Source organism: Gracilinanus agilis, chromosome 2 (assembly GCF_016433145.1).
Source record: "Gracilinanus agilis isolate LMUSP501 chromosome 2, AgileGrace, whole genome shotgun sequence".
NCBI lineage: Eukaryota > Metazoa > Chordata > Mammalia > Didelphimorphia > Didelphidae > Gracilinanus > Gracilinanus agilis.
Genome location: NC_058131.1, coordinates 715174820 through 715198312, shown reverse-complemented (window position 1 = coordinate 715198312; position 23493 = coordinate 715174820). Strand labels below are relative to the sequence as shown.

General features: G+C 33.7%; 1 protein-coding gene across 1 annotated transcript in view; it reads right to left on the bottom strand.

The window, feature by feature from the left end:
* PCDH15 (protocadherin related 15) overlaps positions 1 to 23493 on the bottom strand; it is a 660961-nt gene that overhangs the window by 467148 nt on the left and 170320 nt on the right. Inside the window, exon 7 of the mRNA XM_044660331.1 lies at positions 21727 to 21839. Coding sequence (XP_044516266.1) covers positions 21727 to 21839 — 113 coding nt within the window. The remainder of the gene's footprint in view (positions 1 to 21726; positions 21840 to 23493) is intronic.

Genomic DNA, 23493 nt, shown 5'->3' with positions numbered 1-23493 from the left:
ACACAATGGACAAAACTGAGATTAGATTAAACAGAGAAAACAAGTGTCTTGGATCTTGGGTACAATGCAGATATCTGAAAAGTCCTCTATTAAAAATATATATGAGATAAGAAGTCATATAAAAATGACTTGAAGACTTCCAGTGATCGAAAGGTCAACTCATTACTAAGGCAGCCCCCTCCAGCTGGGGAGATATAATGGCTAAGGGATATGTCTTATACAAAATTAAATTTTCCTCTTCCTAATAGCTATCCATTTTGTTGTCCGGAACCAAATAGCACTTTCTATACTTAAAGAAAGAACTCTTGTTTCCCTGGATTCTTTTCTTCTCCCTTTAACTAATATGCATATAGCATGATCCTTCTCTGTTGCTCTAATTCAATAAGCATTTATTAAACACTGGCATGTGCCAGGGACTACACTAAGCCCTGGGATCACTAATCAGAAGAAGAAAGACAGTCTCTATTATCAAGATTGATTATATTCTAATGGCAGAAGACAACAAAAAAGGAAGGTTGAAAGGTGGGCTCTGGGGGTACTAGCAAGAAAGACATCTTGTTTTGTGGAGCTGAAACCAAATAAAGCTACAGAGAGAAAGTGGCTGACCTTCTTTAAAGGGTCTCCATCTCATCAATGATGTTCAGAACTGAACAAATTATCTCACCGAAGTCTAATAAAGGGAAAGGGACATGTATATATATGTAAACTGTACATATTAGGAATTCTCCAAAGGAACAGATAGAGAGGTACGTTGACTTACTGAATTTGTAATGGAGATTGGCATGTGTGCAAAGTCACTATGATTATATTTCCCCAGATGGAAGATCCAGATGAGATATGGTAGTATGTCATAGAAGCAACTTGGAGAAATACTAAAACATACATGGGGATTTTATCTGGTTCTGCTTGGTTCACCAGGCATGAATTGGAAGCTTGTTGCATGTGATGACTCTCTAATATGACTAGAAAACAAAGGCTCTTCTTAGTTTAACTCCTTCATTGTCTGGGTCAGTAAATGCTATAAAGGAGAGGCCTTAGGCTTACTCTTCTCTGAGGTCATGTGGTTCAGTGAAAATGGGTCTCAGTTCTTTGACTGCCTTAGGATATGTGCATTTGCTTTTTCTGTTTTAAGTAAAGAGATTGGGGACTCCACTCTGGCTATACAAACATCAGAGCACCCTCACATCCTATACCTAACCTTTGAAGGTTTGGGCACCAACCCTCAGTGAGGTCTGGAAATTCATAGCACTTGGCTCTTTAATGCCTGTACTATTGTGAAGCACTTTACCAGGGAAAAATTTAACCACAATGCAAAATAGCTCACAGTATAGGAGTCCTAAAAGTCTTCAGCAGAGGATACAGAATAAGGGGTTTACAAAACTCCCAGTCAACAGTGGGGAAAAGGCTGGGGAAAATGAGCAAATATTAAAAGTAACAACTAACCCTAGAAATTTTCTATGAAGACAAAGAGCAAGGAACAGAGTTAATGGGGGACTGTGAGATCCAAGGAATAACATGCAAAACTTCAAAAGAAATGAGAATTGGTCTCGGGAACTGAGAGAACTCAGAAAGGAATTCAAAATCCAAATTAAACAACTTGAATGAAAATGGGAAAAAGAAATGAAAGTAATGCAAAAAAAATAATAGCTTGAAAGGAAAAATTAGTCGACTGGAAAAAGAGACAAAAAATCCAATGAAGCAAAGTTCCATGAAAATGAGAATGGACCAAATGGAAAAGAAGAATCAAAAAGTCAGGAAAGAAATTCATTATTTAAAAATTATAATTGGGCAAAAAGAAGCTAATAACTACACAACACAACAAGGAATAATAAAAAAAAAACAAAATCAAAAGAATGAAAAAATAGGAGAAAATATGAAATATCTCCTTTAAAAAATTGACCTGGAAAATAGATCTAGAAGCAAGGATTTAAGAATTATTGGATTACCTGAAAATCATAACAACAAGAAAACAACTAAATATCATATTACAATTTCCCAAGAAAACTATACTGATTTTCTTGAACAAGAGGGTACAGGAATTTTAAAATCCACAGATTACCTCCAGCAATAAATTCCCAATGGAACACTCCCAGGAATATTATATGCAAGTTTAAGAACTCCCAAGCCAAAGAGAAAAACTGTAAGCAGCCAGAAAGAAACAACTCAAATATTATTGAGTCCCAGTCAAGATTACACAGGATCTGGCAGCTTCGAAAAGGAAGAACTGGAAGGCTTGGAATATGATATTCTAGAAGGCAAAAGGGAAGTGGGCTTATATACAAAATTCACCTACCCATCAAAACTTACTATATTATTTCATGGGAAAGTATGGTTATTTAATAAATGAGAAGATTTCTAAATATTCCTGAAGAAAAGACCAGGAAAAACAGAAAATTTGATGTCTAAATACAAAATTCAAAAGAAGCATTAAAAGGTAGTTTAAAAAGAGAAAAAAATTAAGGGCTTCAATGATATAAAATATTTATATTTCTATATGGAAAGAGAAATGTAACTCTTTAAAAAAATTTATCATTATCATAGTTTTTAGAAGTAGTATATATAGATAAAGGGTTTGGTACTATACTGTTTAGGATAGGATGCAAAATAATAATAATAATAATAATAATAATAATAATAATAAATCCAGGGGTAAAGAAGAGGATTGCACTAAGAAATGGGAAGAGATAAGTAAAATAGGGTAATTATATCACATAGCAATGTGGGGTGAGGTATGGAATTATTCCAATGGCTAGGAGGATGAGGACAGTGACATATAATATTCAAGCCTTATACTCATCAGAATTTTCTCAGAGAGCAAATTTTTATCCCTGAATGCTTATAGCAGTAAGATAGAGAAAAAACAAATCAATGAATTGGGCTTACAATTAAAAAAGAACTAGAAAAAGAACAAGCTAAAAATCTCCAATTAAAGACTAACTTGAAAATTCCATAAAAATTAAAGGTGAAATAAATAAAACTAAAAGTATAGGAACCATTAAGCTAATAAGTAAGAGTAGGAGCTGGATCTATAAAAAATTACCCAGATAGAGCATTGATTAATTTGATTTTAAAAAGGAAAGAAGAGAATCAAATTATCATTATCAAAAATTAAAAGGTTAATTTTACATCCAATGAAGAGGAAATTAGAGCAATCATTAGGAGCTATTTTGCCTAACTATGACAATAAATCTGACAATCCAGGTGAAATGGATGAATATTTACAAAAAATATAAATTGCCTAGATTAAAAAAAAGAGGAAATAAAATTCTTAAATAATCCCATCTCAGAAAAAAGAAATTGAACAACTCAAAGAAAAAATCCCCAGGGCCAGATGGATTCACAAGTGAATGCAATCAATGAGTTAAAGAAAAATCAATCCCAATACTACATAAAGTATTTGACAAAATAAGCAAAAAAGGTATCCTACCAAATTCTTTTTATGACAAAAATATGGTGCTGATTCTTAAGCCAGGAAGACCAAAAATAGAGAAAGAAACATTATAGATCACTTTTCCTAGTGAATATTAATGCAAAAATCTTAAATAAAATACTAGCAGATTATTGCAATATATCACAAGGGTTACTGACTATCACCAGGTGGGGTTTATGCCAGGAATCCAAGACTGTTTTAATATTAGAAAAATGATCACTACAATTGACCATATCAGTAATCAAACCAACAGAAACCATATGATTATTTCAATAAATGTAGAAAAAGCTTCTGGCAAAATATAAAAACCATTTCTATTAAAGCACCAAAAAGCAGAGGAATAAAAGCACCCTGCCTTCAAATAAGCAGTATGTATTTAAAACAATGCACGTGTCATCTGCAATGGGGATGAATTAGATGCCTTTCCAATGAGATTAGGATTAATACCCATTATCATAACTATTAATTAATATTATATTAGAAATGCTAGCTTTAGCAATTAGAGAAAAAATTAATCGAAGGAACTATAGGTGGCAATAAGGAAACTAAAGTATCACTCTGCAGATGATATGATGGTATACTTGGAAAATCCTAGAAAATCAACTAAAAACTAGTTGACATAATTAATAATGTTAGCAAAGTTGCATGACACAAAATAAACCCAAATAAAACATCTGCATTTCTACATATTTCCAACAAAGCTCAGCCAGCAAGAGTTAGAAAGAGAAATCCCATTTAAAATCACTCTAGACAATATAAAATATCTGGGAATCTATTTGCCAAGACAAACAAAAGAATTATATGAACACAAAAACAAAACATCTTTTACACAAATAAAGTATTTCTAAACAATTTGAAAAAATATTAATTGTTCATGGTAGTCTGAGATAATATAATAAAAATGACGATTATGCCTAAATTAATTTAATTATTCAGTGCCAATCAAACTACCAAAAAGCTATTTTATAGAAGTGGAAAAAGTAATGACAAAATTCAGAACAAAAGGTCAAGAATATCAGTGGAACTAATGAAAAGAAAAAGTGAAGAATGGTGGCCTAGCAGTACCAGACCTTAAACTGTGTTTTAAAGCAGTAATCATCAAAAAAATCTCATCCAAGCTAGGAAATCAAAGTGTAGATCAATGAAATAGATAAAGGGTTAAACGACCTCAGCAATATAGTGTTTGATAAACCCAAACATCCCAGCTTTGGGGATAAGAACTAATTATTAGACACAATCTTCTGGGAAAATTGGAAAACAGTATGGCAAAAAATAATTTTAGATCAGTATCTCACACCCTATACCAAGAATAGGTCAACATAAAGAGTGAGATCATAAGTAAATTAGGGGAAAAGAGAATAATTTACCTGACATGTCTATGGAGAAGGGAAGAATTTGTCACCAAATGAGACAGAGAACATTATAAGATGAAAAATGAATATTTTTGATTATATTAAATTAAAAAGGTTTTCTAGAAACAAAACTAAAGTCACCAATATTATAAGAGAAGTAAGAAACTGGAAAAAAATAACAAATTTCTCTGATAAGTCTCATTTCTCAAATATATAAAGAACTAAGTTATATTTATAAGAATCCAAGTCATTCCAAATTAATAAATGGTCAGAAGATATGAATAGGCAGTTTGCAGATAAAGAAATTAAAGCTATTAATAATCATATGAAAAACTATTCTAAATCATTCTTGATTAAAGAAATACAAATTAAAACAACTCTGAGGTATCACCTCATACTTGTCAGTTTGGCCAAAATGACAGTAAAGGAAAATAATAAATATTGGCAGGGATCTGGCAAAATTGGGACAATGATGCATTGCTGGTGCAGTTGTGAACTAACTCAACCATTCTGGAGGGTAATTTGGAATTAAGCCCAAAGGGCTATAAAAGAATACATACCCTTTGACCCCAGTAATGGCACTGCTAGGTCTGTATCCAAAATAGATTTTAAAAATAGGAAAGGATCTGCTTATATAAAAAAAAAATTATAACTGGTCCCTTTGTGATAGCAAAGAATTGGAACAAAAGAGATGTCCATAAATTAAGGAATGGATAAACAAATTGTGGCATATGATGGTGATACTATACTATTGTGCTATAAGAAATGATGAACAAAATCACTTTAGAAAGAGCTGGAAAGAACTCCATAAACCACTGCAAAGTGAAATAAGTAGAACCAGGAAAACATTACACACAGTTACAGAAATATTGTGGAACGATCAAATGTAATAGACTTTGTTACTAACAGCAATACAATGATCAAGAACAATTCTAAGGGACTTATGGGAAAGAAAGATATCCAACTCTAGAGAAAGAGGTAGTGGAGTAAGAATGCAAATAGAAGCATATGATTTATCACTTTTTATTTGGGTATATGTTTTGAAGCTTTGGTTTTATAAGATTAGTCTCTTACAAAAATGAATACTGGGGCAGCTGGGTAGCTCAGTGGATTGAGAGCCAGGCCTAGAGATGGGAAGTCCTAGGTTCAAATCCAGCCTCAGACACTTCCCAGCTGTGTGACCCTGGGCAAGTCACTTGACCCCCGTTGCCCACCCTTACCAATCTTCCTCCTATGAGCTAATACACAGAAGTTAAGAGTTTAAAAACCAAAACCAAAACCAAAAACAAAAAAATGAATACTATGGAAATTTTTTTTTATAATACATGTATAACTGTAAGATTTAAAATTAGGCTTGACTAAATATGAGAGTTACAAAAGTAAGATTGTGGTCACTGTTCATAAAATATTAACTCAAAAAAACTGTTAGCAGCTTTTGAGTAGAGATATGAAATATAGGAAAGAGGTAGGAAAAAAATTGCCTACCTCCAAATACCCTAATCCTAGACTTCGAATGCAGATCTCAAAGCAAGTCTCCCTGGAATCCAAAGTATTAATTAGGAAGCTGAAATCCAGAGAGCCAGCAAATGCTGAAAAAACCCTGAGACTTTAGCATACATGAGCTTAAGACCACTGAGAATCTCACTAGAGCTCATGCTGAAGAGAGTGTCCCACCAAAGCACCAAATGAGAGAGGGTCTCCTTGCAGAAATACCAAGGAAACCATGAGTGAATCTTCTTCTTTATTCTCACCTTTTATATTCCCTTTTTCCATGTCACTTCCTGTCTCTCTCCACTTCATGGGAACCAATCACAGCCTCCCTTACCTAGCACTGCAGTGGGTGGGGGAGAGCAGTGCTTTTGGCCTTTGGGGTTGTGAACTAGTAAGTGACTTGTGAGCTCTCTTACTTAATGGTTAGCTAGGTATTAAGTAGGGGTACTTTAAGTTCTTGATTTGATTAAATTAAAGTTTGCTGATTGATTACACATAAAAAATAAACTAAGAGAGTCTAATTCTCTCTTCACAATAACCCAGATTGAATTGTTTGCCCACTCTGGGATGGGGGAGGGGAAAATGGGGGAGACAATTTGAATCATATAGCTTAGGAAAACTCATGTGGAAATTTATTAAAATTAAAAAAAAATTAGAAATATAGAAACTATGCTAAGGGAGAGTTTGCTCTCACCTGAGACTGAGAACTCCCACAGGTTACCAGGGATTTTCCCTTACCAAAAAAATTAACTTTTATTTATTTCATAAATATCTTGTATTAACTTATATTTGTATATGTTGTCCCACTGATAGAACGCCAGCTGCTTTAGGGAAGGAACTATTTCACTTTTATCTTTCTATATCTAGTGACGAACATAGTGCCTTACAAATGACAGGAATTTATTGTATGCTTATGATTGTTGATTGATCAATATTTCTTTGAAAGAGACTACTCCTTCCCCTAAAAAGTAAAATGATTTGTATGTATTTCATAGATTGTTTTATATCAAGGAGGGCACAGCTGAGGAAAAGTTGATATAAATTAGCACTTTTATGACTTGGCAAAGAGTCAAAGCTATCTTCACTCAACAACACAAAAAGAGATCTACCATCAGAGAATGTTATGACAATGCCATGATATTGACAGATGGGCTGTCTAGGGAAAATGTTTAGAAAACTACGGCATAGAAAGATATTTCATCTCTACATCATGGTGAGACTGGGATTTCAGTACCAATACTTCTGGCAATGCATTGCAATGAAAACATAATCTTTGGGATCTCTGTCTACCGTCTGATAATAAAACCGCCTTTTTTCCTCAGTCTTTCAGATACAAACTGACACTAGAATTTCTAACGGAATTTTGAGTGATTTAAAGAAGAAAATAAAGAATCTCTTCCAAGGTAGTGAGATGATTCAGACATTCCTGTGCAATCTGTGTTGTACTGTTTTTTTTTTTTTTTTTTTTTTTTACCTGACACACTGAGCTCACAATTCTAGCCATATAGTAAGCCAAAGGACAGCTACCAAGCAAAGTTGTAAGGTAGTTGGAATCTCTCTATGGCATTTCATTCCAACATTTTGAGGGCAAGAGCTATTTTTGTATTTGTTTCCCCATTTCCGCCAATGAGGTAAATTTCAACCCATTCCCATTCTGTTTTATCAGTGTCTTTATCATGTCATAAATTTGCCACAAAGGGATTACTCAACATAACATAACATGCTGGGACACTTGCATAACTACAAGCATTCATTGCTTAATAAATGTTTGTTGAATGAATGGTCTCTCCTCCCTTTTAAGTGTCCTCTCTTGACCCCAGGCTTCTTCTCACTCCAATCCAATACACTGTGCTCAATAATTAAAGGTCTTTACCCTTAATTTACCAAAATAGGAGACTAAGATTTCAGAGAAGTAGACTAAAGAATATTTACATATAATTTTTCAGAAATATTTACATATAATAGGGAATTTTTTAAAAGTCCAAAATGACATAAAATTCCATAGGACTGAATTCACCATCATGGTTTTTCTGGTGTTAGACACACACTAGTGAGAAACTAAGAAACATCAAGCACTACTGTGAAAACCTCCATACCCTGACCTACTTGGCTCCTCATAAGATCAGCCCTCCCAAGTAGGCAGGGCCTGCATCCCACTATCTCAATCAAAGATCTTTTTATAAAATTTTTGTTTCTAATTTTCTACCCAGTAGCCAATGGGCCTATAGTGAGAAGGCCCTGAGGGACAGAACTCAACTTCAGAGCAAAAGTGGTAGAGAGGTTCCGAATATTTTCTTTTTATTGCTGAATTGGGCTTTCAAGCAATTACACCCAAAGAAAAAGCTTTGTACACTGAAATCTGTTCAGATCAATGGAAATCATGAAACAAGATTAATCTCTGCTGGATACTTTATGGTTATTTAACAGATATGATTATTTTTGTATAAATTTGTATTGTCTTTCCCAATTTTGGTCCATTAGTATGGACATTTTATTTCAACCCTGCAGATAATAATAAGAGATTTAAACAGAAAGCAGGAAGAGAACTTCATTATGCTGAAGAGATTTAGCAACACTTTCAATGATTCTGAGCTGATCCCCACCCTCACAATCCCCTCCCATGCCAGCAGTAAAGCCCAACTTTTCAAAACTAATCTTCACAGTATTTGCTGGAAGACTCTATATCATGGAACACCAGACTCTTGGAATAATCAAAACCATAGCTGTGCCTAATAATGATGCAAAGATACCACGTGGGTAAAGAGGGATTAAAGTATATTGCCTCAGGATACTTGCACAAAAGAAATATACAAAAGACCTTGTAATTCCCCTGGATCTCTTCAAAGCTAAACTCATTTATTACCACCTACAGCAGGTCTTTGCAGATTTCCTTCATCCTTGGACTTTTTCCCATGAAAACCAAGAAAAATCAAACAAAAAAAGTCTTTAAATTTATCTTGTATTACTTATACACACTGGCTTCCTCCAATTAAATGTGAACTCCTCAACAGTCCATATCGTTTAATTTTGTATTGTATCGCCGGGAGCCCAGTGACTAGCCCACTATAGAAATTTTTAAAATTCTTGTTCACTTACTTAAGAAGGATCTATGACTACATATTTATGACAAGTTCTCAGAGTCCCCCCAAAATTTATAAGATGAAAAATTACAGAAATGTTGTCCATTTACTTTCTCAGATACAGCTTCCTCACTAGAAATTCTCTTAACCAATGAAATCACAGGTCTGGAAAACTAGAACAATTGTCATGAAATAGGGCTAAGTGATAACAAATGAAAGGGTGTTCCATATGTATCCATGAAATGTCAAAAAGTCCAAAGGTCTCAATATATTAGGCAGGTCTTTAGGGAGCAGAAGGAAGGTAGGAATAAGAATGGCAGGTGAACTGAAACCGTGTTGTATTTGCCATTCATTCCATTTGATAAGTAGTATGCTGGTGAAATAAATCCTTCAAAATATTGAAGCTTAGCATTATCCAAATTACATACTATCCTAAAGATAGGGTAGACAGTGAGGCAGTATGGTTCTGAAGTCAGGAGAACCAAAAATGGGGCTTCAGTTCCTTCCTATGAAGCTTATTATGTGTGTACAAGTCACTTTGCCTCAAAAGACCTCATTTTCACTTTATTTAGTCAGTTGGAATACTATTTTTTATTACAACCTTATACTGTTGATAATTGTGAAATGTCATTGTGATTTCAATTTCTTCATAAATAAAATGTGGGCAGATGACAACAGAGGAATGTGTTTAAGTGCAATGCAAATTTTTTAAAATAAAATTTTATTTTTTAAATTAAAAAAATTATGAAATATTTTATTTTCTCCCTATTGTATGTAAAAGCAATTTTTAATATTAATTCTGTTTAAGTTTTGAGTTACAAATTCTCTCCTTTCTGATCCTCCTTTCTTCATTCCTTCCCTATCTCCCCCGCTCCCCGAAACAGTAAGCAATCTGATATAGATTTTACATGTTTAATTATGTAAGATGCTTTTCTATATTAGTCATTTTCTGGGACAGATCTCAAAGAGAAAAAAAAGAAAGAAAATGAAATATACTACATTTCAGTCTGTATTCAAACTTCAGCTTTTTCTTGGGGGGCAGAAGGCATTTTTCATCATGAATCTCTGGGATTGTTTTGAATCATAGCTGAGAATAACTCGATTATTCACAGTTGTTCATTAAGAAATATTGCTGTCACTGTGTACAATGTGTTCTGATTTTTCTCACTTCATATTGCATCAGTTCATGTAAGTTTTTCTAGACTTTTTCTGAAATCCTCCTCATCATTTATTATAGCACAATAGTATTCCATAATTATTATATACCATAATTTGTTTAGCCATTCCCAAATTGATAAACAATACCTCAATTTCTAATTATTTGTTATGGGGAACAACTAGGTGGTGCAGTGGATATATAATTGGACCTAGAGATGGGACATCCTGGGTAGAAATCTGCCCTCAGACACTTCCTAACTGTTTGACTCTGGTCAAATCATTTAATCTCCATTGTCCAGCCCTTATTGCTCTTCTGCCTTGGAACCAATACACAGTATTGACTCTAAGATGAAAGGTAATTATTTGAAAAAAATAATTCTCTGTTACGACTAAAAGAGCTACAGTAAATATTTTTATATAAATAGGTCCCTTTATCTTTTAAAAAAATCTCTTTTGGATAAATGTCTAGTAATATATTGATGGGTAAAAGGCAATATAAAGGTGAAAAATTCTTTGACCATAGTTTCAAATTACTCTCAAGAATGGTTGGACAAGATCACAACCCCACCAACAGTATTAGTGTTCCAATTTTTCCATATGCCCTCCAACATTTATCATTTTCCTTTACTGTCATATTAGCCAATCTGATAGGTTTGAGATGGTACCTCAGAGTTGTTTCAATTTGCATTTCTCCAATCAAGAGTGATATAGAGCATTTTTTCATAGGATTGTAAATGGCTTTTATTTCTTTATCACTAATCTGCATGTTCATATCCTTTGGCATTCATCAACTGGAGAATGACTTTTATTTTTATGAAATTGACTTGGTTCTCTATATGTTTGAGAAATTAGTCCTTTAATTAGATAATCATTATAAATTTCCTCCAGTTTTTTGCTTTCCTTCTAATCTTTGTTGCATTTGTTTGGTTTGTATAACAACTTTTAATTTAATGTAATCAAAATCATCAATTTTACATTTTGCAATGCTCCCTATTTCTTGTTTGATTATAAATTCTTCCCTTATCCATAGATCTGACAGGTAGACTATTTTATGTACCTCTAATTTTTGTTTATAATATTCCCCTTTATATTTAGGTCTTGTGCCCATGTAGACTTTATCTTGGTAATCAGAGTGAGATATTAATCTATTCCTAGCTTCTGCCATACCATTTCACCCTTTTTCTAACAGTTTTTTTCAAACAGTGAATTCTTGTTCCAAAAGGGTGGTTATTTTGATTTATTGAACACTAAATTATAAAAGTCATTTATTACTAGGTTTTATATGTAGAATCTATTGCACTGATCCACAACTCTACTTATCCCAAACCATCTTGTTTTGATGATTACTGCTTTGTAATACAGTTTGAGATCTGGTACTACTAGGGTACCTTCCTTCAAAAAAATTCCTTTAATATTCTTGACCATTTTTTTTCTGGATGAATTTAGTTAATATTTCTTCTAGTTTTATTAAATAATTGTGGAACCATTTGATTGGTATGGCTTTGAATAAGTAAATGAGTTTAGGTAAATTAGTAATTTTGTTACTATATTTGCTCAACTTACCCTGAGCACTTGATATTTTTCCAATTGCTTAGATTTGACTTTGTGTGAAAACTGTTTTGTTATTAAATTCATATGGTTCCTGGGTTTTCCTTCTCTCAGCCCCATATCACCTTTTTCTTGTCCCTGTCCATTTTTATTTCCATATATGGTAACGTAGATTTATTTGTCCAATTGAATATGTATGCTATTCCCTCTTTGAGCCAAATGTAATGAGAGTAAGGTTCAAGAATTGCCCACCACTTCTCCCTTCTTCTCCTTCTCTTTTCCACATCTTTCATTTGAGATAATTTGCCACACTCAATGTCTCCTTTCACTCTTCTCCCAGTGTAGTGCTCTTTCTCAAGTCTTAATTTTTTAGAACATTAAATTATTCTAGTTAATTCACACCTATATCCCCTCAATATGTATATTCTGTTTTTTACATTATTTTTCATTTTGAATATTTTCTGCTAGTTACATATTTCATGTTCTTTTCTTCTCCCCCAACCCCCCCAAACCCACTTAGCTGATACACAATTCCACTAGGTTTTACATGTATCATTGATGAAGACCTAATTCCATTTTATTGATAATTGGACTAGAGTTATCATTTAGTGTCTACATACCCAATAATATCCCCAACAGCCCATGTGTTCAAGCAGTTGTTTTTCTTCTGTGTTTTTACTCCCACAATTCTTCCTCTGAATGTGGCTAGATTTCTTTCTTATAAGTCCCTCAGCCTTGCTCTGGATCCTTTCATTGATGCTAGTATAAAAGTCTGTGTACCACAGTGAATCAGTCTCTGTGTACAATGTTCTCCTAGATCTGCTCCTTTCACTCTGCATCAATTCCTGGAGGTCATTCCAGTTCACATGGAATTCCTCTAGTTTATTATTCCTTTGAGCACAATAGTATTCCATCACCAACAGATACCACAATTTGTTCAGCCATTCCCCAGTCGAAGGACATTCTCTTATTTTCCAATTTTCCACCACAAAGAGTGCGGCTTTAAATATTTTTGTACAAGTTTTTTTCCTTGTTATTTCTTTGGGATATAATCCAAACAGTGCTATGGCTGGATCAAAAAGTAGATAGTCTTTTAAAGCCCTTTGAGCATATTTCCAAATTGCCAGCCAGAATGGTTGGATCAGTTCACAACTCCACCAGCAATGCATTAATGTCCCAATTTTGCCACATCCCCTCCAACATTCATTACTCTCCTTTTCTGTCATTTTAGCTATTCTGCTAGGTGGGAGGTGATATCTCAGAGTTGTTTTGAATTGCATTTATCTAATTATTAGAGATTTAGAACACTTTCTCATGTGCTAATTGATGGTTTTGATTTCTTTATCTGAGAATTGCCTATTCATGTCCCTTGCCAATTTATCGATTGGGAGATGTCTTGGTTTTTTGTATAATTGATTTAGCTCCTTGCATATTTGAGTGATTAGACCTTTATCTGAGTTTTTTGTTGTAAAGATTTTTTCCCAGTTTGTTGTTTCCCTTCTAATTTTGATAGCATTGGTTTTGTCTGTACAAAAACTTTTTAGTTTAATGTAGTCAAAATTATTTATTTTATATTTTGTGATTTTTTTCTAACTCTTGCTTAGTTTTAAAATCTTTCCCTTCCCATAGATCTGACAAGTATACTATTCTTTTTAATTGTCCGAATTTTTGATAAATTTCCTAAGAATTACAACATTATCTTACTGCGTAAGAATATAAACAGCAAAAACTTACTGAATTCCTTTCTTATGCTTCTCTTTATTCTTCTATTTAAGTGTTCGATTTTTCTATACAATTCTCATCTTTTCATGAAGAATGTTTGAAAATTCTCAATTTCATTTCATTAAATATCCGTTCTTTTCCCTGAGGAAATTATATGTATATAATATATATATATATATATATATATTTTATATTCCCTGAGGAAATATATATGTATATAATTTCCTCAGGGAAAAGAATGTATATATGTAAAATATGCATTAATATATATGTATATATATAATTCTTATTTGTAATCCTATCTCTTTTGTCATCTATAATATCATATTCCAGGCCCTCTGATCCTTTATGTTAGAAGCAGCTAAATTGTGGATTACCCTGACTATGGCTTCATGACATTAGAATTGTCTCTTTCTGGCTATTTGTGGTGTTTACTTCTTAACCAGGGAGCTCTAGAATTTGGTTATAACACTCCTGGGATTTTTAAAATGGGAGGTCTCTTTCTGGAGGTAAGAGGTAATAATTCTATCATTTTCTATTTTACCCTCTGATTCCAGGATATCCAGATAAATTTCCTTGATAATTTCTTGAAATCTGATGTCCAGGTTCTTTTTCTGACCATGTTTTTCAGGAGCCCAATAATTTTTAAATCGTCTCTCCTCAATATATTTTCTAGGTCAGTTGTTTTTCAAATGAGAAAATTTTACATTTTCTTCTATTTTTTCAGTCTTTTGATTTAATTTATTTCTTGATGTCTCATGGAGTCATTGGTTCCCATTTACAGAATTCTAATATTTAAGAATTATTTTATTCTATAAGTTTTTGTACCTCTTTTTCAATTTGACCAGATTTGTTTTTTACATATATTTTTCTTCAGTGAATTTTTGTTTCTTTTTTCCATTTGGCAATACTTTTTTTTAGGAATTGTTTTCTTTGATGAATTTTTGTATATCTTTTCCCATTTTTTGTGCTTCCTTTTATCAAGCTATTGACCTTTATTTTGTGATTTTCTTGCATTATTCTCTTTCTTTTCTCAACTGTTTTCCAAGCTCTATTTAATTTTAAAGTTCATTTTTTCTCTTCCTGTTCTTTTTGTACATGACCAATTCTCAATGATGAAAAATGAAGCAAAATACAAGCCTTGCTCTCAAGAAATTGGTAGTAATCATGTTTTTTTTTTTTTTTTTTTTTTTTACCCTTAACTTTTGTGTATTGGTTTGTAGGTGGAAGAGTGGTTAAGGGTGGGAAATGGGGGTCAAGTGACTAGACCAGGGTCACACAGCTGGGAAGTGTCTGAGGATGGATTTGAACCTAGGACCTCCAGTCTCTAGGCCTGACTCTCAATCCACTGAGCTACCCAGCTGTCCCTTTGTGATCATGTCTTAATACAACTATATCAATTGTAAATAAACAGCCTTTCTTAAATTAATAGATATTTCATTTACTTATTCACATACATTTTATACAAAATATTTATGTACCTAAAGCAACACACCAAGGAAAATGGTAGAAATAGGACAAATAAGATATTCAATTCAAATCTTGGGCTAGATTGATTCCCTAAATGACCAAATTATGACAGAAAAAGGAAATTTAATTTGAGAGATTAAGAAATATATAACATATACTAAATTTTGATTCTAACATATTAGTGGAGCCATTTCATCAATATGAGTATGTCCTCCAATAACAAACATGACTCTATATCAAGACTTTATCTTATGGGGGCAGCTCAGTGGCTCAGTGGATGGAGATACATGCCTAGAGCCGGGAGGTCCTAGGTTCAAATCTGGCCTCAGACACTTCCCAGCTGTGTGACCCTGGGAAAGTCATTTCACCCCCATTGCCTAGTCCTTACCACTCTTCTGCTTTGGAACCAATACACAGTATTGATTCCAAGATGTAAGGTGAGAGTTTTAAAATAAAAAAATTAAAAAAAAAAGAATTTATCTTAGCCATACACTGATGTTAATGTGCCACCAGCAGTCTACCTAGTAAGCCTGGACTTTCTTCATTCACTCTTGACATGAAGTATATACTATCAGAGCAGGTGTTATATAGTTTATGAGTTATTCCTCATTCTCACTGTTATGGACCCATCTTCTCCCTATTCTCAATATACATTCTTTGACAACAGTCTATGCATCATATATTTTTCTCTCATAATTCCTAATTAAAATTTTGTTTTAATATACTTATACCAGTGATGGGCAAACTATGGCCCACAGGGGCCAGATGTGGGGATGGGGTGGCCCTGAAATATTCTATCTGTCCAGGACATTACTCCTAATCTAATGAATACAATGAGTAGGATACAATACAATGAAACTTTGAAACTGTTGCCTTAGAAACAGACTGACAGATGAGCATTTCCTTTCTTTTGGTCCCCTCTTTAAAAAGTTTGCCCATCACTGATTTATACCCATTGAATCTCTCCAATAACTTTAGGGTTATATTCCACTTCAGTTCTTCAGAGATTATATCTTTCAGGATTTGTAGCCGTAGCACAGTTTAGCAATGATATTAGAGCTAAAAATATGGGATTTTATTTAAGGGAAAAGGATGCTATTATCAAAAAATGTTTTGCCATTTCCCATATACAGTCTAGTCTCTCTTTCTATTGAATTTTTGACATTGTTTTTGTTCAGTTTTATGAAATAAATTATTTGAACTGCACACGGAAATTAATCTGTCTTGTTGATTCTTCATAGTTTAAATCAGTGAGAAGATAAATATTCAGTTCAGAGGCTTTCTCCATAATCAATGTTTCCATGATTGGGTAAAAGTGGATCACGTTCCATGTGTTAACAAGGTCATCTTGTATTACCGTGGAAAATCAGGGTAATGGGGATTTCTTCGTGTTCATGATTTCACCGTGACCCTGACTATTAGTGAAAGATCCTGGAGACTTAAGACCAAAAATACAATTACACTCAAAAGTACAGGATAGACATGGTGGATTTGAAAAAAAATTACCCATTTCAATTTATTTTGAAATTGAGGGGTTTAGCTCCTTTGTATCAAAAGACAAAAAACAAACCATATTGGCATGGATGATAAACAAAACATGTCTTTACGATATGAAATTTATAGCTGTTTGAATTTTCCTGTAAAGGATGGAGGAACTCATTCCTGATTATGTGGTTCTAAAATGTTCTTTATTTTTTAAACATTTTTATTATCATCCTCACCAGCATAATTTAATATATATGTATATATAATATACATGTAATGTGTGTTTAATAGATGCATATAAATATGTATGTTTATATTACAATTTGTGAAGACTATTAAAGATATCACATCATTTGCTCCTTCCAGAAACCCTATGAGATGCTGTTATAATCCTTACTTTATGGAAAATGAAATTGAGGTGCAAATAGCTCAAATTACTCGATCATCCCATGGACACTAATGATAAGAGGCAAAATTTGATTCTAGATCAAGTGTTCTTTTCTACTATATTCAGGAAGCTTATTCTGGTTAGCAGGACACATCTTATTTCTGTCTACCTAAAACCTGGCTACTACATCCCATTTGAAAACAAAAGCAATTTTTGAATATTTTTCCTTTTTTTTTTTAAATTTTAAACCCTTAACTTCTGTGTATTGACTTATAGGTGGAAGAGTGGTAAGGGTAGGCAATGGGGGTCAAGTGACTTGCCCAGGGTCACACAGCTGGGAAGTGTCTGAGGCCGGGTTTGAACCTAGGACCTCCTGTCTCTAGGCCTGGCTCTCAATTCTCTGAGCTACCCAGCTGCCCCCTTTTGTGTTTGTTTAACTATTGCAGTTAACCAAGATTTGGGCTGTTTTGATTCCCTGAGCTCAAATGTGGGTGAAACAGAATAAAATTATACTTCAGTTATTTGCATCATCTTTCTTCTCCCTCTGCCCCCCACCCCCCCAAACACACATCCTTGAGTTTGGCCACTGGAGTCATTTCTTGGAATCACCTTTCCATTTTTATTTGGCAGCTTGCAGGAGAGGCCACTGGCAGAAGAAAAAAAAATGAAGATATGACTTTTCTAATGTGTTATGCATTCCAGCTGTTAGGAGGACAGCATCATCCTTCAAGGAAGACTTCTTCAAAGCACCAAAGCAAACACTTTATGATGATTTTCCAAATCCAGAAATTGGGATCCAGTCCAATAAAAACTTTTAAAGCCAACAGGCACCGCACCATTATTAAAATTTAAAAAAGAGAAGGAAAACTAATAAAGGCCCTCCAGAGGAGAAATGCCAAATTGTAGAAGCTGAATGGACCCCCGAACAATAGCAAGCTGTACTGCTATTATTCAAGCAGGTGGCACATTATTATTCTTACAGATTGATACCTCAGCTTATTATCCCCTTGACTGCACACAAAACACAGTAATTTGAATCTAATAATGCCTGTAAAAACTTCCATTAATAGCAAAAATTGTTATTAAAACATTAAGCTACATTATCTGTGGCCTGTAGTAATAGATTTTTCGTAATTGATAAACTGAGTTACCGTTCTCAGGTACACCAGTACACTTGCCTCTGGTCATGGAGAAGAATAAAGATTTCATGTCTTAATTGTCAGGATTGGGAAATGATTTATTGGGAAGCACTTGACTCCCCTGGCACAAGGCACAGTAAGACTGACTCCGAGAGAATGACAGCCAATAAAAAGCAGCATATTTTGGGTATTAAATTTAAGGGCAATGAAGGTCTGATAGCAGCAAAACAAGAGCTGTGACACTGGGAATAGCTTATTTATTTATTTAAATCCTCTGTCTCCCTTTTTAGTATCAATTCTAAGACAGTAGAGCACCAAGGGCTAGGAAGTGATCTGAACCTCCCTAATCCAGAGCCCTCACTTTATTCTACCTAGATGACCCTGGGGAATAGTTTATGCAAATGTATCTAAACAGTTCTATTTGATCTAAAAGGAATTGATCTTACCCTATTTATGTTAGGTTCATAGGGCTAGAATTTGAAGGTTCCTCACAGGCCATCTGTTTCAAATTCTTAATTTTGTAAATGAGGAAACTAAGGCCTAGGAACTTAAGGGCCTGAGCAATGGGTATTACCAATAGGATTTGAAACCAGGCTCTCTGATTGCAGTCAGTGCTCCATACCATGTGGCCTGGTAATCTAATCTGGGGGTTAAGGGGAAACAGGAATAGGTTTGAGAGTCTCGTTTCCCATCATGGTTGTGTTTCTTGTATGCTTTTGGTACCTGGACTGGACTTCTCTGGGCTTGTTTCCTCATTGTATAATGATGCGTTTGGACTAGAGCATGGCTAAAGTTCAATGTAGTTTTAATAGTATAATCCTGTGCTGTACATTTGCCATCAAAAGAGTGAATTTAAATCTTATCTCTGACACATTCTGACTTTAGACAAGATACTTTCCCTTTATGATCATCATTCAATTTTTCCCGATTAGATATACTGTCAAGAACCTTCCGGCTCTAACTTTAAATTTCCCATATAAAGAGATTCGACTTAGACATGGCCTTATAAAGATATATCAGAATTCTTCTGAACATTTCCATGGGAAAAATTAAGAATACATCATGGAAATGATCATGAAATTGCCTTATTTGTTTTTACCAAAATGATATAAGTTAAGTTCCAAATAACAGAAACCATTTTTCCCTTTATGGATGCCAATTTCTGGGACAGAATAGGTATTTATTAAACTATTTTAATTGACTGAGTACTACATAAGTTTCATAGTCTGTGAACCCTCAAAGCTGAAAGGAGTAGCAATCTGGAGTCCTTTATGACCACTACATCATACTTGGTAAATAAATATTTTTACTTCAATAGTTTAGATAAGAGGTTTTCTTTTTTTTATTTTCTGAGAAGGGACTTTTGACTTCTGCCCTCATTTTACACTTTTCCAAATACAATTGGAATTTATCAGCAATGTAGAAATCCTAAGTGAACTTTTGCAAAATCAATATTCTCTTGGCATTTGAGAAAATCCAAAATCCCCAGTTGAAAACAAGTACACAAATTAATGAAGAACTATCAGACAAAATAAATGGATAGATAACTAAGTAAATAAAGAATAAAATGTAAATTTGTAAACCAATAAATAGGTAGATGAAGAAGTTGATGAGTAGATAGATAGGCAAAGTAGATACATAGATAGATGGATGGATAGGTGGATGGATAGTATGGATGAATGATAGATAAATGGATGGATAAGTGGATGGATAGTTGGATGGATGGATGGATGAATGGGTGGGCCATCACAAATTGTACCAGCAATCAATTATTGTGTTCTTTAGTTCTAGAGGCCATATTTTAGGAAGAATATTGGTAAGCTGGAGACTGTCAAGAGGAATGCAATCAAGACGGTAAAGAACCTTGAATCAGTGTCATGTGAGGTGAATGCACTGAGAGTATTTTGCATTAACAAGAGAAGATCTAGGTGGGGAACAACAGATGTCCTCAAGTATATTAATGACTGTCACCTGAAAGAGACATTACTCTTGTTTTGTTTGCTTCCACAGGGCAGGACCAAGAATACAGAATAGAAGGGGAGAGAAGCAGATTTTATTCCACTATAAAGAAAAATGTTTTAATAGTTAACATTATTCAGAATGAATGAACTTCCTTAAGGGGGTAGTGAATTCTCCCTCCCTAGAGTTCAATAGGCCAGGGTCAGATAATCACTTGCCACATACTTTATAAAGCCATTATTCTTAATTTTTTCCAGGATAAGTTGGACTCTGAAATCCCTTCTACCTATGAAATTTTGTCATTAAATAATACTTCTCTCCCCATTATGCACAGTTACAATATTCATCTAATACATATCTATTTCCTTTCTTTAATTATTTGGTGGTTTTCTTAATGACATAAACATTTATACACTCAGTGCCCAACATTTATATAGGACTTTAAGGTTTGCAAAAAATATTTTACAGATAGTATTCATTTTTTCCCTCATAACAACCCTGAGAGGTAAGTGCCATTATTATTTCCCTTTTAGAGATAAGGCAATTGAAGGAGAGAAAGGTCAGGTGACTTGCTGAGGGCCATCATAGATAATAAACATCTGAGGTGGGATTTCGGCAAAATCATCAGTGTACACATTTGAAATTAGGTGACATTTGGCTGGATATTCATCAGCCTTGGAAACAGACTTAATGATGACTAATATATTCAATTCTTATTGTAGGAAGTTTGAAGATTTATTAAGTGAACAGTAGGTACTTAATAAATGTGCACTTGAATCCAATTACAAAGAAAAAGAAGAAGGGGGGATGTCCACTGAACCTGAAACAATTACTACAGTGATGTTTTTTTCCCCAAGTTGAATATGCTTTTTCAATTGGAATGTATATTAAAAGTAATTCCAAAGGAAAGTTATGATAATAAATGTAATCTGCCATAGTTCTAAAAGGCTTTCATGTCCGCGAATATCTTTCAACTTGAGGCAAATCAATCGGCATAAATCAAATAAGTTTCTAAGTAGACAAATGCTTTTAGCTTCCTAGAGGAAAGATGCAATAAAAACAAAGATGGAAAATATGATCTATAAATCACAGGGACTGGTACAGTATCAAGTCATATACATTTTTAAATCGCATATAATTAGCCTCTTGTGGTCTGAATGTTATTCATCATCATCTGGAAAGGAATTTGTTCAGGATGGTAAAAGACAGGATATATGATACCTGTTAAAGCGCTCATTATATTTACATAAGGAATTTATATTCATATAGTTTCATTAGGCATAAATAGTTTTGGCAAATGTTTTAGTTCACATAGCATATATTATTTTAATGGAATATGACACAATTAAAATTATTAGAGTCCACATTGTTTTCTTTCCCCAAAGTTATTGGCTTCGGTTCCCAAGTGATTTTTTTAAAGGTGTACATATCTTCCCACCTCCCCAGAGCATCTATTACTAAACACATTGCAAGCAAAAGGAAATGAGACCAGAATGGAAATTACCTTAATCACCAAATCAAATTTCTGGTAGAAATCCCTGTTTACAGGCTGCAGGAGGCTGAGCTCTGCGGTCCTTGGATGCATATGGAAATACTGGGGATATTCTTCCGGAGTTCCTGCCAAAAGATATTGAATAGTGAAAATAAAATTGATCAAAATCAGCAATAGGAGCACTTATTGATTACATAAATAAATATTCAGATTTATCGAATACATAATTCATTAGCTACTTGAGGAATAACATCAAGATGGCCTTACCAAATCAAACTGAGAAAAATAAGGATGTCTGGTAAAAAAAAAAAAAACAAAACATCAACATGATGTGAAGCTCATCTGCTAAGGTACAAAAGACAGCAGGGAAAGTTCTTGTTTTTTAATTTTTTTAGTGTTATTGTTGATCTTGTCTAGGCTTGAATGCATGAATTTGATGCATCTTCTCATATGAAAACTGAAGATTAAAATTCTGGAGACTGATATTCACCATAAGAATGAACTGTTAAGTGGGAAAATATGCCTTGTTGAATTCTACTGCTGTTAGAGTGAAAAACCTACTAGCTCTGGAAAGAGATGACCTGGGTTCAAATCCTTTTTTTAATGTTTATCTATGTGGACTTCAGAGTCAGCTAAGCTCTCTGGATCTCACTTTCCTCATATACAAGATGAGGGAATTAGATTAAAAGGCATCTGAGGTCTCTCCTAGGTTTAGAGCTCTGACTCTCTTTTCATATCTCACTTAGCTACTCATTCTGCCATTCTGACCTAGATTGTACCTTTCTATCAATAAAGGCCAATCAACTAAAAATCCATTGTTCATTCTATCTATCTATTTATCTATGTATCTCTCTATGTATTTATTTCTCTTTCTTTTACTTTTATAAAGATATTTTATTTTATCAATTAAATATACTAAATTTCCAATAAGTTTTCCAAAGTTATATGATCCAAATTGTCTCCCTTCTTTTGTTTTCCCTCCCCTCTGAGCTGGCAAGCAATTCAATCTGGGTTATTCATGCATTATCATGCAAAACATATTTCTATACTGGTCATTGTTGTAAGGGAATAATCATATAAAACTAAAACCTAAATAAAAACCCAAATAAACAAAAATGAAAAATTGTATTTCATGGTTAACATTCTGACTCCAGCAATCCTTTCTCTGAAGGTGGATAGCATTATTTGTCATAAGTCCCTCAGAATTGTCCTGGATCACTGTATCGCCGAGAGAACCTAAGTCTATCACAATTGATCATTCCACAATATTATTGTTCTCCTGTTTCTGCTAATTTCACTCTGCATCAGTTCATGTGTGCCTTTCCAGTCTTTTTGAAATTATCCTGTTCATCTATTTCTTAAGCAAAATAGCATCCCATCATCATCATATTCCACAATTTGTTCAGCCTTTCTCCATTGATGGACATCCTTCCAATTTCCAATTCTTTATCACCACAAAAAGAGCAGCTATAAATATTTTTGTACAAGTAGGTCTTTCCCTCCCTTTTTTAATTGTTTCAGGAGTCAAGTTTTCTGCTTCTCCTGAAAGAGGAGAAGAATTTTCTACCTCCATGTGTTTAAGTGACTTTTCTCAGCAAGTTTATTAGCTTTGCATTTCCAAAGTATAAGTTTCTAAGAGAAATAAGGCTAATGCTAGAAATAATCAATTTATTATGTGTCTTAAACAGATCAAAAGAGAATTTCACTGGATGCTCATTTTTTTTGTAGAATTAAAAATATTTATTAACAAATTACAAATTAAAAATGCTCGGCACTTCT